General features: G+C 58.5%; 2 protein-coding genes across 2 annotated transcripts; both read left to right on the top strand.

The window, feature by feature from the left end:
- Nucleotides 1-154: 154 nt before the first annotated feature.
- Nucleotides 155-1,057, top strand: TMEM203 (transmembrane protein 203). Its single transcript, XM_064393492.1, has one exon. It carries the CDS (start codon nt 214-216, stop codon nt 622-624), a length of 411 nt encoding a protein of 136 aa, XP_064249562.1. The 5' UTR covers nt 155-213; the 3' UTR covers nt 625-1,057.
- Nucleotides 1,058-1,199: 142 nt separating this feature from the next.
- Nucleotides 1,200-15,729, top strand: LOC135283069 (ectonucleoside triphosphate diphosphohydrolase 8-like). The gene is made up of 10 exons (XM_064393493.1): nt 1,200-2,170; nt 6,645-6,781; nt 7,628-7,745; nt 8,197-8,347; nt 9,255-9,414; nt 10,837-11,070; nt 12,246-12,518; nt 13,131-13,241; nt 14,056-14,193; nt 14,605-15,729. Exons 1-10 carry the CDS (start codon nt 1,918-1,920, stop codon nt 14,785-14,787), a joined length of 1,758 nt encoding a protein of 585 aa, XP_064249563.1. The 5' UTR covers nt 1,200-1,917; the 3' UTR covers nt 14,788-15,729.
- The last annotated feature ends 7 nt before the right edge of the window (nt 15,730-15,736 follow it).

Here is a 15,736-nt window from a genome sequence, read left to right as displayed (position 1 = left end):
TGACGCCATCCGCCCGCGCCGCCGGGCCGGGCCTGGCCTGGTGCCGGGTCAGGGGCTGGGGTTGGTGCCGGGCCGGGCCGGGCCGGGCCGAGCCGGGGGCTTGTGCCGGTGCCGGGCCGAGCCGAGCCGGTGCCGGGTCAAGGGCCCGCGTCGCTGTCGTTGCCGGGCTGGGGACCGGTGCCGGTGGCGGTGCCGTAACCGTAGCGCCGGACGATGCTGTTCTCCCTGCGCGAGCTCGTGCAGTGGCTCGGCTTCGCCACCTTCGAGCTGTTCCTGCACGGGCTGGCCCTGCTCGCCTTCTCCGTGCTGCTCGTGCTCAAGGTGGACGGCGCGGCCGCCGCGCTCTCCTGGTGGGTCGTGTTCGTGCCCTTCTTCGCCGCCGACGGGCTCAGCACCTACTTCACCACCATCGTGTCCGTGCGGCTGTTCCAGGACGGCGAGAAGCGCCTGGCGGTGCTGCGGCTCTTCTGGATCCTCACCATCCTCAGCCTCAAGTTCGTGTTCGAGATGCTGCTGTGCCAGAAGCTGGTGGAGCACACGCGGGAGCTCTGGTACGGGCTCATCATGTCGCCCGTCTTCATCCTGCTGCAGCTGCTCATGATCCGGGCCTGCCGCGTGAACTGAGCCCGGGGCTCCCCTCGCTGTCCCCGCGGAGGGCAGGTGACAGGCCGGGACAGGGCAGAGCATCACGTTTCTCCAAAAGCTGCACATCCCTGCTTGTGCCGCCTCAGCCCCTGCCTTGTCCTGCCCTGCGAGCGCGGCTGGGCGTGACAGTTATTTTATTTTCTCATAAAGATGCGTTGAAGGATTGGGTTTATTTATAAATTCTTTTTTCCTGGAAAGCTGTTGTACCTCAGACTGCTGCCTGGAGGGTGGCTGGTTGCTGTAGATCTCCCGGTACAGCCCAGACTCCTGCCCTGCCCAGCAGCTGGCTCATGGATTTCCATCTGTCCCCTCACCTCCCTGAGCACTTCCTGCCTTCAGTGCCCTGGCAGGGTTTTGTGAGGTCATGTTCAGATCACCGGTGTGTGTATTTTTGAACAGGAATATGATTTTTCCTCTGTGTTTCACTCCATTCCCTAAACATGGAAATGGGGGTGTGAGGAGGCAGGAGCTGGTTCTGAAGGGGGGTCTCGCTGAGCCCCAGCCTCGGGCTGCAACACTTCCCCAGAGCCCCCAGAGAGCAGGAGGAACTCAGTATTCCCTGTGGGAGTGCAGAGCAGCGTGTGGAGGGCCAGTGTCACGGGGATGCCCAGGGTGGCATTGTTGGGGTGTCTGTGCAGGGCCAGGAGCTGCACTGGATGATTCCCGTGGGTCCCTCCAGCTCAGGAGGTTCTGTGACTCCTGCACACCCTGAGGTGCCACTGGACCTGCCTCACAGCTCCTGTTTCCCCTTGGGATGCTCCTGTTTCTCCCAGGGCTTGCTGTCACCTGCTCCAGGTGCTCAGGTTATTCCCCCTGGAGCTCTCTCTGGCTCACCTGAGCCAAGGACATGTCACCTGGGAGGTGGCAGCCGCCTGCTGCTCGTCACCCCCAGCTCACAGCAGTGTGAGCTCATCCTGCTCTTGCTGTGGTTGTGCCACACGCCCCCGTCACCCCGAGTGCACAGCCAGGGCTGTTCTGTCACCTGCTGTCCCAGGAGGGGTGTCAGCAGCAGCCACAGGGTCACTGGTGCGGGCTGGGAGGGGGCTGTGGGTGGCAGCTGTGTGGGGACAGTGGCTGCTGGGGGACTGGAGCCGCAGCAGGTGAGGGACAGGAGAGGAGCAGGACAGGCAGCAAAGCCTCTGAGTCAGGAGGGGACACTCACAGAATGGCCCTGGGGACCCACGGTGCCTTTGGACACACCCACAGCTGCCAACAGCCAGCTAATTAATAAACTCAGGAAGGGGCTCATCAGCCCTGAGGAAGATCAAACGGATGATCACATCCCTCAGCCTCGCTGCACAGCACGGAGCCCTCTGCTGCTGCCCAGCCCTGCTGGGGCTGCCTGCACCAAGTCCCCAACCAGCACCAGCCCTGTCACTGGGGTGCTGTCCGGGACAGGGGACATCTCCCCGTGTGCCACATCCCCGTGTGCCACCCGCCTCACCTGCGAGTGGCTCTGCCAGTGCTTTGCTGCTGCCTTGGGGACAAGCCAGTGCTCAGCGTGTCCCAGCTCTGCTCCTCCAAGGTAAGGCAGCTTCCCTGGGGTGTGTGGGGACACAGGGGTGACACAACATTGAACGGTGGCACTGGCTGTGCTGCCCTGGTGGGGGTGCTGGGGTGGGGGGTGGTCTGGCAGCCAGGACCACCCCGTGTCCCTTCCCAGGACTCCTGCTTGGTGCAGAGGAGTCACCTGCTGTGCCCAGGGCCACCAAGTCCTGGAACAAACCTTGTTGTGGCATTTGCCCTGGCACTCAGCAGTGCAGTGCTGGCACACCAGCCTGTGGCCACACAGAATTCTTTCTGGGAGCACCCCCCATGGAGAAATCCTGCTGGAGCCTCCCCCTCTGACAGCCTGAGGGGACCCTGACACCCATTCCCTGCCCAGTGTGAGATCAAGGTGTCTGGCCTGGCCTGGAGACTCCTCGGGTTCCAGCCAGAACTCTTCCCCACGCTGCAGTACACCCTGGCAAAGATGAAAATGTCACCTCTGGGCTCATTTTTGCTGCTGTGGGTGGTGGGTCCCTTCCCAAACCCAGCAGCAGGGAGTCCCTGCTGCTCTGGCCCTGTGGATACCCTGGGAGAGAGGTGCAGCTTCCCAGGGCTGCTGAGATCCCAGCCCTGAGCCCCTCTGTACCCTGGGCTGGTGGGGAAGGTGCCAAAGCAGCATTGCTGTGGCACAGGGGCAGTACCAGCCCCAGCTGCCACCCTTCTCTGTGTGTCCCAGCTCCTGCAGGGACCGGAGCAGCCCCTGCAAAGCCATCTGAAACTGGGCAGGGTGCACTGCAGGAGAGCAGCCAGTGCTGCTGTGTCCATGCCCACAGCACAGCTTGGCACAGCCCAGACGGGCTCCGTGCACCAGGAGGACAGGGCTCCAGCATGGCCTGGGCCATGGACAGGGCTCCAGCATGGGCTGGGCCTCCAGGGGGGCAAGGGGGCTCCCAAAACACATCTGGGAATGGGTGGCCCAAGGGACCTCCATCCCTCCCTGCAACTTGCCATGGGCAGCACCTGAGGACACGGAAGCTTCAAATGGCCCAAACTCCACCAGCCCTGCTGGAATCAGAGTGGAAGGGAGGGCTGGAGCTGGTCTCTGCTGGGACAAGTCACAGCAGGACCCAGGGAATGCCTGGAAAAGAAACACGGGGCGAGTGGAGCAGCTCCCCATGGGACATGGGACATGCTCAGAGCCACCACCTGCACCTCCCGTCCTGGGACTGGGGTGACCTCATGGAGCAGAAACTTGAGTTCTGGGAAATGAGACTCCCTTTTTTAACCCTGAGTCAGGGTGCTTTCCTTTCAGAAGGCACCAGGAAGGTGTTGGCAGTGGAGGTGATGTCATTTCACAAACAGCCGTCAGCCTGGCAGTGATGGCTGGGCTAGAGCCCCACCGAGTCCCCACACCAGCCTGGCAACTCCCTGCTGGGTGCCAGAGCCACGGCAAGGGCCACAGGCAAACAAACACATGTCAAAGGCAGATCAAACAGGGGTGTGTGTGTACTCTAGCCTCGCTTCCCCACAGCAGATTTGTCTGTCAGAAGTCAGAACGAGACACTTGGTCCCTTTCTCCCTTGGGAGTAAATAGCACATTTCACTCTCAGCAGAGCACAGCCCTGAAGCCAAACAGGGTTGGGGCTGATGTGCCCAAGGACCGGAGGGAACCCTGTGAGAGCAGCTGCTCCTGGGGCCAGGCATCCCATGGCCCTTCCAGGTCCTGGCATGTTCAGATACCACAGACCCCTGAGACCCCAAATTTAGACAGACACCCCTTTGAGGGGGACTGTCTGAAGGAAATTGAGGGCTGATGTAGCACAGAGCCAGGTGTTGCTGGGGCCTTGCTGGGGAGGGCCAGGGGCAGTGAGGGCTGCCCTGTACAGTGTTTCCTTCCCAGCATTGCCCTGTTTGACTCAGCTGAGATAAGGCAGCTGGAACTGTGTCCTTCCACACAGATCCCTGTGGTCCTGTGGTTCACAGCCAGAGCCCAGCCAGGGCAGCATCACCTGGCAGAGCTGCACATGGGGCCAGCACGGGCAAGGGGGAACAGCCCCTCAACAAAACCTCTGTTTCTTTACTACAAAAAGGGACAGGAAAAGTGACGTGCAGAGTTGCTCATCCTGTGTTTAGGCTTGGAGCTGTAGGTTTTGATCAGCTCTGGGTGCACACAGCCACTGGCAGTGCCACATGTCCCCGAGGGACCAGGGCTGGTTGGTGCCTCTCTGTCCCAGGCTGGGATGAGCCTCCTGTGCTCAGAAAAGCCCTGTGCAGAGCAGGGGCACTCATCCACCCCTCCCACTGAATCCAGGTGAATCCAAAGGTTGTGTATTGTGTGGAGGTGGGAATGCAGGAGGGGTGGCACCCTCTGGGCTTCAGGAGTCACCCCAAGGGACACTGCCATGGGAATGTTGAAGTGCCGTGAGCCCACAGACACTGTACTGACACGCCTTCATATCAGAAAATGAAAGAGTTTGTGTTTATTTTGTTCTTTCATGTAAGAGCCAACTATGTTTTTCCAAAAATAGGGTGAGACTTATGGGAAATGCACTACAGACATTTCCCTAAGTGTCAGAGAGGGGATTTATTGGAATGAAGTACCATGAGAAGGTTAAAAATTCACTGCAGTACAAGACAAACAAAAGAACTTATGAAAGACTTGAGAATAACCAATCAAGCAGTACGTGAGAGCCATGACCCGAGACGTGAAGAGCAGGAGGACAATATAAATCAAACTACAAAGCCAAAGAACAACTTTGTGTGCTTCCAGTGCTCATTAGCATAGTAAAATCCCTGCCCACAGGCTGTGATCACCCTTTACTCACATAAGCCTCTTCCCCACAGAGCAGGAGCAGTAAATGAAGTGTGCAGGGTCTCTTTAAATGAGGCAGAGGCTGCAAAACCAATGGCTGCACTAGCTGTGGTTAGCTGGAGGGAAATGCTGATTTCTGTTGCTTCAAATGTGCAAAAACGGGAGAGTGTGTCAGCTTTGATTCACTACCCAGCACCATCTCTGCCTGGATGTGAAATAAAATCATTATGTCGACTCAGAGCGTGAATCTGCCTCTTGCTCACGGGGTGGAAGATCCCAGATTAGGAGAGCAGGAAGAGGGAGCGGCCGGAGCCGTGAGGAGCCCCTGCTGTCACGGTGACACCGCCAGCGCACACCGCAGCACCTCTGCAGCCCCGGCAAGGTGCTGGGCAGGGCAGGGCAGGGCAAGGAGAGCTCCCCAGCCAGCCTTTCCCTGGCGGCAGGGCCCCGCTGGGCCGGGCTGAGGCAGCCGGAGCCGGCGCAGGCCGCGCGGATCCTGCGCTCTTATCAGGGAGCTGCAGCGCAGGAAGCGGCTCGGCCGCAGGCCCAGGGACAGCAGAGCCCTGCTCCCCTGCCCTTCCGCTCCCAGGGAGCTCCCGAGCCCTCCCCAGTCCCTCAGCTCTCCTCGGGGTCTGCAGGGACCCCAGGAGCAGCACAGAGCTGGGTCAAACCCCGGGAAGGGGTGGCCACAGTCGCAGTGGGGCCATGACGGTGCCTTGGCCTCTCCCGAGGCAAAGCGCAGCCGGCGCAGCTGAGACCCTGGCAGGGCAATCCTCCCCTCCGATGGGAGCTTCCACCTCCCTGCAGGGACATTTACTATCAGGTACTAGCACTCTGTTAGACTGCAGGGCAGTGGGTATTGCAAACAGCACTCTCATCTCTTACAGACCTTGTGGAGAGCTTATAATGAGAGTGTGAAGGCTGCAGAGAGCAATGAGAAAACAGATATTTCTGTGACAGCTCAGAGAAGCAGAGGGACAATGGTTAAATGCAGTGATGTGTCTTTCATACGATTCCATTCAAATGAGGAGGAGGAGAAACTAATTGGCTGAAGATAAGGGCAGTGCCAAACTGGGCCATGAATATACACCTGCAAGACAAACAGGAGAACAGATATTCAAGAGTTTCACCAAAGGCTGATGAGCCCTCAGGGAAAATAATGGGGAAGAAATTTTCCAGCAGTATCCACTTCCAGAGGACATAAAAGGCAAGTCCAAGCCGGGTTTGCTGCACTGGAGGAGCACAGAGGGACCCCGAGGGACCCCCCAGGGCACAGCCTGGTGAGCTGGGGCAGGGCTCCGGGAGTGCAGGCAGGTGAGCTGCCCTTCCCAGCCCATGAAACACACCCTCCCTGCCCTGCTGCAGTGCCTCAGTGAGGGTTCTGCAGCTCCCTGTGCTTTCCTCTGCTCCGTACAGGGCTCCTTTCACTCCTCCCAGACTCAGGTGTGGGAGCTGGGAGATTGTTGCAATCCCATGATGGCTCTGCCAGGCTGCGGGGCAACCAGCCCCTCTTTCCTCCAGCTCCCTGTATTTTATCCTAATACTGCTTTTCCCAGGAAAAGATCTGATTATTCGCCAGGGTTTCTGAGTGGCATGGCCTGAAACAGGGTCAGCTTTTGGAGCGGGTCTCCTTGCAGCTCTCACTGACATCGTTGCTCCCAGGTGTCCAGCCACACTTCTCCTGTGTTTGGGTTTTCAGGAGCCTTCCCCATAATGCTGGCCAGGAAGAAATCCTGCAGCAGTGCCATCATCGGGGCGCTGGTGGCACTCTCCATCATTGCCCTGGTTCTCAGCCTGGTCAGGGTTGAAGACGTGACGCTGCCACCCACGGTCAAGGTGAGCCCAGAGGAGGTCCCTGAGCACCTGTGGTGAGCCCAGTCACCTTGGGCAGGTGCTCCGAGCCAGCAGCTGGTCCCTGGGGCTGGGAGGGGCAGTGGGGTCAGGACCTGCCTGGCAGTAGCAGGGTGGGTGTTATATCCCCACTTGGAGGTGCAGGCAGAAGAAAGTCAGAGGGGAAGGCTCCTCTGGAACTTATCCCCACTGTGCTGTGCCAGGTTTGGAGATTACCTTGGGGCAGCTGCTCTCTGTGCTCTGCCAGGCACCTCAGTGTGCCCTTTGCTCCTGCCAGCTCCCCCCAGTCCATCCCTACCCTCACACCATGGCACAAACATCGTGCCTCCCGCTGTCGTGCCCTGGGCATGTCACCCCACCCTGCTGGGGAGGGCTGGCAGGGCTTTGGCTGGGGGGGGAAGGCTTTATGGGGCAGAGGCAGGTGGCTGAGTGCTCCTGGACAGGCCCTGCCAACCCTGCCCAGGCTGGGTGCTGCCATGGGCTAGCAGGGAGCACAAGAGATGGGGGAGTTGCTGGCTCCAAGGTGGGGCCACAAAAGACACAGAAGGTGTGTGATCATGAAAGAAAATACAACAGCATGAGGAAACAACAGGAAATGTTTGTGTGAGCTGGCATTGCAGCACAGACCTCAGGAGAGGGAATGACAGTCCCTTAGTCACTGTGGGGGGCTGAGCCCACAGCTCTGCTCTGCCACGGCACAGCTGAAGGGTTTTGTGCCTCAGACATGGGTTTGGGGGAATCTTCTGGCCCCACTGCCCTGGCAGGGCCACAATGGGGCCAGGGCCAGGCTGCTGCTCCTCCACCTTGATTCCGTGTTGATTTCCCTTGCAGTATGGGATGGTGTTTGATGCGGGCTCATCCCACACCTCTCTGTTTGTCTACGAGTGGGATTCAGACAAGGAGAACAACACTGGAGTGGTCAGCCAGACCTTGTCCTGTGATGTCCAGGGTCAGTATCCCCCGCCATGGGCTCTGTCCTGCCCTGTTCCAGTGGTGGCTGGGTGACCTGGCTGGACAGCCCTGTCCTCTGTGGGCACAGGGGAGCTGTGGCTGTGGCTGTGGCTGGGGGGTCCCTGAGCCCTCAGCACCATGTGGAGCCCATGCACTGGGGGGGACTGGAGCACATCAATGGTGAATCAGTTTTTGTTCCTCCACCTTGGAGTGCTCCCAGCTGCTGTCCTGGCTGGAGAAGATGTCACCTACAGTGACATTGCTGAAAGCAAGGGAGACACGGGAGAGGAATGGACGTGTGAGTCAGTCAGGTCTCAGGGGACCAGGGGACCCTGGAAAAGCACCTTTGTTGTTAAGAGGTGACAGCCCTCACTGCCCTGTGCCCTCTTGTTCCCACAACCTTGACCCAAGCCATTCCTATCAGTCAGTCCCATCCTGACTCTTTTCAGGGCAAGGCATATCAAGCTATGCCAGCAATCCCCCTGAAGCTGGCAATTCCCTCAGGGAGTGCTTGGATAAAGCCCTGCAGGTTATTCCTGCTCAGAAGCAGAGGGATGTCCCAGCTTATCTTGGAGCAACGGCTGGCATGAGGCTACTGAGGTACTGCTGGGGGCAGGGGGTGGCAGCAGTGACAGAGCTCCCATGCTGCCATGAGCAAACAACTGGGCAGGGAGGAGAGGGGGGAAAGGCAGCTTGGTGGGGACACAGGGAGGGCCGAACTGTCCTGAGCAATGTCTGTTGGGGGGCATCCCAGGATGTCCCAGTTCTAAGCAAGATATGTTTTTCACAGTTTTGTTTGCTCTTCACTATTCATTAATAACAAGGGGGTTGGGGTGCCAGCAGATGTGCCACCTGCCCAGGTGGATGGGTGCTGGTGGGGCAGAGGGAGGAGGCAACAAAGTGCTGCAGGTTCTGTCCTCACCTTTCACCAGCCCATGTTAGCTCTCTTCAAATGGCTGCCTTCATTTCATGGCTCTTGGTTTTATGGCTGCAGATAGCTCACGTTATTTCTGTGCCCTGGCAATCAGACCTGGCAAGGAGCTGGGCCATAGCCTGAAGGTTGCTCACTTCAGAGAGCAAGAACAGCCCTGAGACATCTTCCCCCCTGGGAGGGCTGAACCCAGCCTGGAACCTTCCTGAAAACCCTGGAGGTCAGCAACCAGCCCTGTCTTGGGCACAGCCAGGGGTAATGTTCAAACCCAGGTCTTGCAGCACAACCCACTCCAGCCTCCAGCACTCAGGCAGGGAAGGGTGGCCTGGGAAGGCTCTGGGTGACTGGAATCAAGCTGCACTGCAGGGGAGGGGTTGCTGTTGCTCCTAGTATGGCAATGCCAAGCCGAGGCAGCTGGGATTCACCTCGGATGAGCAGCTCAGACAAGCCATGTGGCAGGAAACCCTTTCAGACTGCTTGTTGCAAAAACTGGGAGGATGTGGAACTGGGAGAGAACCAGTTTGTGTTTCCTCTGTTGTAGTTGGGTATGTGTCCTGTCCTTTGCATCCTTCCTAGAGAACAGAACAGCTCAGCAACAGAGCAAATCCTGGCTGAGGTTGTTAAAACCATGCAGCAGTACCCTGTGGCTTTCAAAGGGGCTCGGATCCTTACAGGAGAGGAAGAGGGGGCCTATGGCTGGATCACTATCAACTACCTGCTGGACTCCTTCACCAAGGTTGGAGAAGGGTGGAACACCCACTCCTTTGCTAATACATCTTTTCTGATTTTCCTCAAGCTTTCTCAGCACAGGAGAGGTCAGGGTTAGTGGCTTTTGGGAATGATCCAAGGGAAGGAGACATCCTCTGGTTTGCCCACAGTGAGTGAGGAGGGAGAGTTCAGGAATGAGAGTGGCTGCTGAGAGCTCAGGGCAATCTCCACACTGAGTGGACAGAGGGTCTCTCAGGGACTGGGAGGTCAGTGCAGCACAGCTGGGCTCTGTGTCCCTGCCTGGGAAGCTCCATCTCCCTGCAGTGCTGGGAGGCTCCAGCTGAAGGCAGCTCAGACCAAAGCTCTGTTCCAGCCCTGCCACAGCTCAGTGTGGTGCTGGAAGTGTCAGGGTCCTGTGGGGGCTGTTGGAGGATTCTTGGATAGAAATCCTTCCTCCTGCACCAGGACCCCTGCAGCCTCCTCGGCGAGTCCCCGAGCCAGTTGCCACCAGCACTTTGGCCTGGGGGTGGTGACTCAGAGCCAGGTGAGCCCACAGCACCTGGGCTCCTACTGACCACTGAGAGTGTCAGCACCTACTGACCACTGAGAGTGTCAGCACCTACTGACCCCCTGAGAGTGTCAGCACCTACTGACCCCCTGAGAGTGTCAGCACCTACTGACCACTGAGAGTGTCAGCACCTACTGACCCCCTGAGAGTGTCAGCACCTACTGACCACTGAGAGTGTCAGCACCTACTGACCCCCTGAGAGTGTCAGCACCTACTGACCACTGAGAGTGTCAGCACCTACTGACCCCCTGAGAGTGTCAGCACCTACTGACCACTGAGAGTGTCAGCACCTACTGACCCCCTGAGAGTGTCAGCACCTACTGACCCCCTGAGAGTGTCAGCACCTACTGACCACTGAGAGTGTCAGCACCTACTGACCCCCTGAGAGTGTCAGCACCTACTGACCACTGAGAGTGTCAGCACCTACTGACCCCCTGAGAGTGTCAGCACCTACTGACCACTGAGAGTGTCAGCACCTACTGACCCCCTGAGAGTGTCAGCACCTACTGACCACTGAGAGTGTCAGCACCTACTGACCCCCTGAGAGTGTCAGCACCTACTGACCACTGAGAGTGTCAGCACCTACTGACCACTGAGAGTGTCAGCACCTACTGACCCCCTGAGAGTGTCAGCACCTACTGACCACTGAGAGTGTCAGCACCTACTGACCCCCTGAGAGTGTCAGCACCTACTGACCACATGAGAGTTCCATCTCTGCCGTGCTCTGATCAATATCCCAGCTGCCTGGGCAGGGAGGGTGGGGGGCTCACGTGCAGAGACCCATTGAATTTAATAACAAAATCTTGTTGTCTTCAATGGGATGAGAATTCTGCTCAGGGCATTCTGTGCTACTCCTCTTCCTCTCCTGGCTCTCGTTGGCAGTACTCTCCCAAAGCGCACACGTGGCTTCATCCGGAGGCAGCCAACATTTTTGGAGCACTGGATCTTGGAGGAGCATCCACTCAAATCACCTTTATGCCCGAAGGTTCGGTACTGAACCAGAATGAAGCCTCTGAGTTCTCCCTGTACGGGTACAGCTACAACATCTACACTCACAGCTACCTCTGCTACGGGCAGGACGAGATGCTGAAGCGGCTGGCGAAGGAATTAATTGTGGTGAGAGGTTGCTGGGACCTTTAGTGTCATGATGCCAACCACACACCTGTTAATGCATAAAGTAAGGACAGGCATGGCTCTTCTGGAGAGGCATCAGCAAAGACCGAGAGCAAGGACAGACTCCTTGGAGCATGGCAGGGCAAATGTGGAGAGGAGCACGGGTATAGTAGAATCCCAAACTGGTTTGGGTTGGAAGGGACTTTAAAGATCATCCTGGTCTGCCCCCTGCCATGGGCAAGAACACCTTCCACAATCCCAGGCTGCTCCAAGCCCCACCCAGCTTGGCCTTAGACACTTCCAGGGATAGAAAAAATGTCAAAAGGGGAAGTTTGGGATCTTCTGTCTTCACCTGGGGTGTGCAGAAGTGCAGGACCAGGCTCCTCTCAGAGGTGCAAAGTGCCAGGGCAAGAGGCAAGGGGCACAAGATGGAACATCTGAGCTTCCAAACAGAAAAAGGGGAAAAGTTTTCCCCAATAGGAATGATCAGATTTTGGAGTAAGAGCCAGAAATGCTGTAGTCATCGTCTCTGGAGATCCTCAGAACTTGATGGGTCGAAGCTCTGAGCAGCCTGCTCTAGCTGGTCATACCTTAACAAGAGGGTTGTCACAGGGAACCTCCAGCTCCCCTGAACCTCAGCTACTCTGTGACTTCACAACCTGAGAAACACGAGCTGAAGACCTTTCTCAGGCCATTTTTTGGAAAGTCAGAGGTGAAGAGCATCTTCATGGAGCTGCACCTGGCCCGCAGATCAGCCTTGGTGAGCCAGAAGGGTTTGCCCTTGCTCCATGGCCAGGAAAGTCCCATATGGTGCCCCTGGATAGAGTTGCAGCTAGAACCAGAGCTAGAGCTGGTTTTAGAGGTTTTAGCTGCTTTTAGTTTTAGCCTCTCTAAAGCTAGAGAGGGCTTTATATGTCCCCAAAAATGATCCTTCTGGCCAGGGCAGTGACACGCTGGGTCCTTGAAACTGGTCTGCCTCTGTGGGAGAGGGAATGAGATAAAGCAGGGTGAGAATTAGTGCTGGGCTCATGCTGGGACAGCCAGCCAGACCAGGACTGAAGGGCAGGAGGGTCTTTCCCTGCAGAGGAGTTGGGAATGCCGGTGCCTGGGCTTTGGGGAGATGCTGGGTGTGCCCACGAGGCTCCGGAGGAGCTGCAGCTGCATTTTGCCGTCCCCAGGAGTCGTCGCCCAGCACACGAGTCCACCACCCCTGCTACCCAGAGGGCTACAAGGAGTCCGTGTCGCTGTCCTCCTTCCGCGCCAGCCCCTGCACGGACGGCAGCGACCCGCGCCTGCCCCTGGGCGACAGCACCGTCACCCTGGAGGGCAGGGGCAGCGCCAGCGCCTGCCTGGCAGCGCTCAGGAAGCTCTTCAACTTCTCGGCGTGTGCCCAGAGCCAGGAGTGCCCCTTTGACGGCGTTTCCCAGCCCCCTCTCCGGGGGCAGTTCATTGTAAGGCAAACCCGTGCTCCCACCTCGGAAAGGCTGTCCTCCCCCGGTGCCGGGCTGTCCCCGCTGCCCCACGGCACTGTCACCTCCCTGCAGGGAACAGGGGCAAGAGGCGCCCCAAGCACCACTGCCCGAGGGCACACTGGGCATTGCTGCTGGATGGTTTTCCAGCCAAACCTCCACACGGGACCGTGCTGAGAATCACGGAATCCCAGAGTGGTTTGGGTCGGAAGGGACCTTCGAGCTCATCTTGAGCCATCCCCTGCCATGGGCAGGGACAGCTCCCACTGTCCCAGGCTGCTCCAAGCCCTGTCCAACCTGGCCTTGGACACTGCCATGGATTTGTTAATAAAACAGGACTTTTCAATAGGAATTGAGACAGCAGCTTCAGGCAAGGCTCTGGCTGTGCTGGCTGTGTGGCTGTCACCAGCAGGCACCAGCCCCCAGCCCATCACCTGCTGGGACAGGGACAGGGACAGGGACAGGGACAGCAATGCCCTGGGAGTCACCTGGGCTGGGACAAACCCTGTGAAGAAAAACCCCACCTCCCGCTTCAGGCAGCTGCCAGGGATGCCCCACTGCGACTCACCAGGGTTTCTGTCTCTCACCTTGCAGGCTTTCTCTGCCTTCTACTATAACTTCAAGTTCCTGAACCTGACGGAGGGGCAGCCACTGGCCGTGGTCAGAGCGGCCATCGAGGGGCTCTGCACAAGGAGCTGGGAGGATGTACGTTCCTCAGGATGGAGGCAGAGTGGAACATTCAGAAGCAAAGGGGTCCTGGGGTAGGGGGAGGGAGTGGGGACCCCTCCAGGGCAAGGCTCTCTGGTTCTGAGCCACTCCTGAGCTCTGTGTGGAGCTGGGACTGTCCTGCATCCACTCCCTGCTCATTCACCCTTGGGAAAAGGGCAGCTAGGGCAGGCAAGGGCAGCTAGGGCAGGCAAGGGCAGCAAGCAGCTGGGGTTAGAGGTGGGGATGGAGGTGGGGATGGGGATGCCAGGGAGGATGGTGAGAGCAGACCCAGCAATTTTACCAACAAGTAAAATTTTGGAATCATAGAATTCCAGATTGGTTCGGTTGGGAAGGCCCATCTTGTTCCACATCCCTGACATGGGCATGGACACCTTCCACTAGAGCAGGTTGCTCTAAGCCCATCCAGTCTGGCCTTGAGCACTTCCAGGGATGGAGCAGCCACAGTTTCTCTGGGCAACACATGGGGGTGGATAAGCCCAGAAATGTGCCAGCACCACCATGGGGCAGAGAGCAGGAGCCCATTACTGAAGAGGCTGAGATGGAGAATCTGGGGCAGGAGGGGCTACAATAAGCTACAATACGTGCCTCTGTTTCCATGTGGAGTGTAAATCCTCCCTAAAGGAGCTGCCCTGCAGAGACAGGTCCAAAATCACTGCTCAGCCCGAGTCTCTCCCTGGGTGCTAGTGACTGTGGAGCCACTGCTGCTCATGCAGCACATTTCAGGGTGTTGTCTCTGCCCAGAAAGTGCCTGTCAATAACTCCCCTTCACCCCCAAACATTCCCACCCCAGCTGTCTTCCAGCTACCCCAAAGAGAATCCCAAGCGACTGCCAAAATACTGTGCCAACGCCAACTACATCCTCACACTCCTCCTCGATGCCTACAAGTTCAACGAGACCAGCTGGAACAACATCTTCTTCCAGATGAAGGTGGGCACTGCTCCCAGCCCGTGGGGGGGAGCAGAGGTGGTCCTGGGGGAGAACCAGCCCCATGTTGGGGTGCTGGGGGAGAACAAGCCAAATTTTGGGGTGCAGGGGAGAGCCAGACCCTGTGTGGGGGTGCTGAAGAGAGCCAGCCCCCACATTGGGGTGCTGAGGGGGAGCCACCCCTGTGCTGCGGTCCTGGGAGGGAGCCAGCCCATGTTTTGGGGTGCTGGGGGGGAGCCAGACCCTGTGTGGGGGTGCTGGGGAGAGCCAGCCCCATGCTGGGGTGCAGTGGTGCAGAGCCCTGCCTCCCCCCGTGCTGGGGCACTGCTGTGGGCTGAGCAGGAGTGGGTGGGTGGCCCTGTGCCAGCAGTGGCTCTCCTGCAGGGCTAACCCTGTCCCCTCTCTCCGGGGCAGGCGGGGGGTGCCGATGTGGGCTGGACACTGGGGTACATGCTGAACCTCACCAACATGGTCCCGGCCGAGGCTCCAGCCACGCTGAAGGGCCACAGGTCTTCCCTGTGGGCTGCAGCCGTCACCTTCATCATCCTCACCCTCGTCTTGGGGCTCGCTGCCCTGCTCCTGCAGCTGTGGGAGTAGGAGCCTGGCCGTGTTTGGGAGCCCAGCAGGGACAGACTGGGGCTGCAGGGCTGTGCTGGAGTCCCCATGCTCCTGCCTGTGGAACTGAGCCCAGCACTGGGCCTGTGCTGCTGAGCATAGTCACCTCCAGCTCCAGAGAACTGGGGTCTGCTTTTCCATGGGCCTGGCCCCCAACATGCAGACAGGTACTCTCTGAGGTTTCCAGAGAGACACAATGGGATCACCCTGCAGAAGCCTCAGCCAAGCCTGTGTGCCTCCTGACAGTGCTCTGCGTGTTACAGACGTGGCTCCATCCCACCAGCTGGCCCTGGAGCTCTGGAGGGGCCAGCCTGGCCATGGGACAGTGCCCTGGTGCCAGCCTGGTGGGGCATGGTGCAGGCACCTGGGGACAGGGTGCTCCATGGAATGCCAGCTCTGAGCATGGTCACCAAGAGCCAGGTGGGTCCCTGCCAGGTCTGCCAGCCTGAGGGATGCTCTGTGGGACCCCAGCTGGCCCTGTGGAGGGTCTGTGGCTGGGGCTTGGAGAGATTGTCTTGGAGAAAGAACATTGAGCACCCACAGTCAGAAGTGTGGTCCATGGCCTTCCAGAGAGTCCATCTCATCATCTCATCACTGTGTTATGGCATGTCCTGTCATCTCATCTCACATCTCACCACCCATCTCATCCTCTTCCTTTGCACCCGGAATAAAGGGATTGAGGTTCCTCAGTGCCTCCCTGGAGACAGCAATGTCCCACCAGCAGAAGGCCTGGACCCCATGGGTGTCAGGATGAGGCTCCAGCAGGCTGTGAGTCCTGCCCTGCATGTGGCTGAGCTGGGTCCTGCCCATGGCCTCTGCCTTTGGTTCTGCTCGTTTTAGCTGCTCTGTGGATGATTCATGCTGCTGTTTGCATTCCCACAGTGAGGAGCACACCTTTGGTGTCCCTGTGGAATGCTGGGCACCTCACAGC

The sequence above is a fragment of the Passer domesticus genome, chromosome 18 (genome assembly GCF_036417665.1).
Source record: "Passer domesticus isolate bPasDom1 chromosome 18, bPasDom1.hap1, whole genome shotgun sequence".
Classification (NCBI taxonomy): Eukaryota; Metazoa; Chordata; class Aves; order Passeriformes; family Passeridae; genus Passer; species Passer domesticus.
This window is presented reverse-complemented; position numbering and strand designations above follow the sequence as displayed.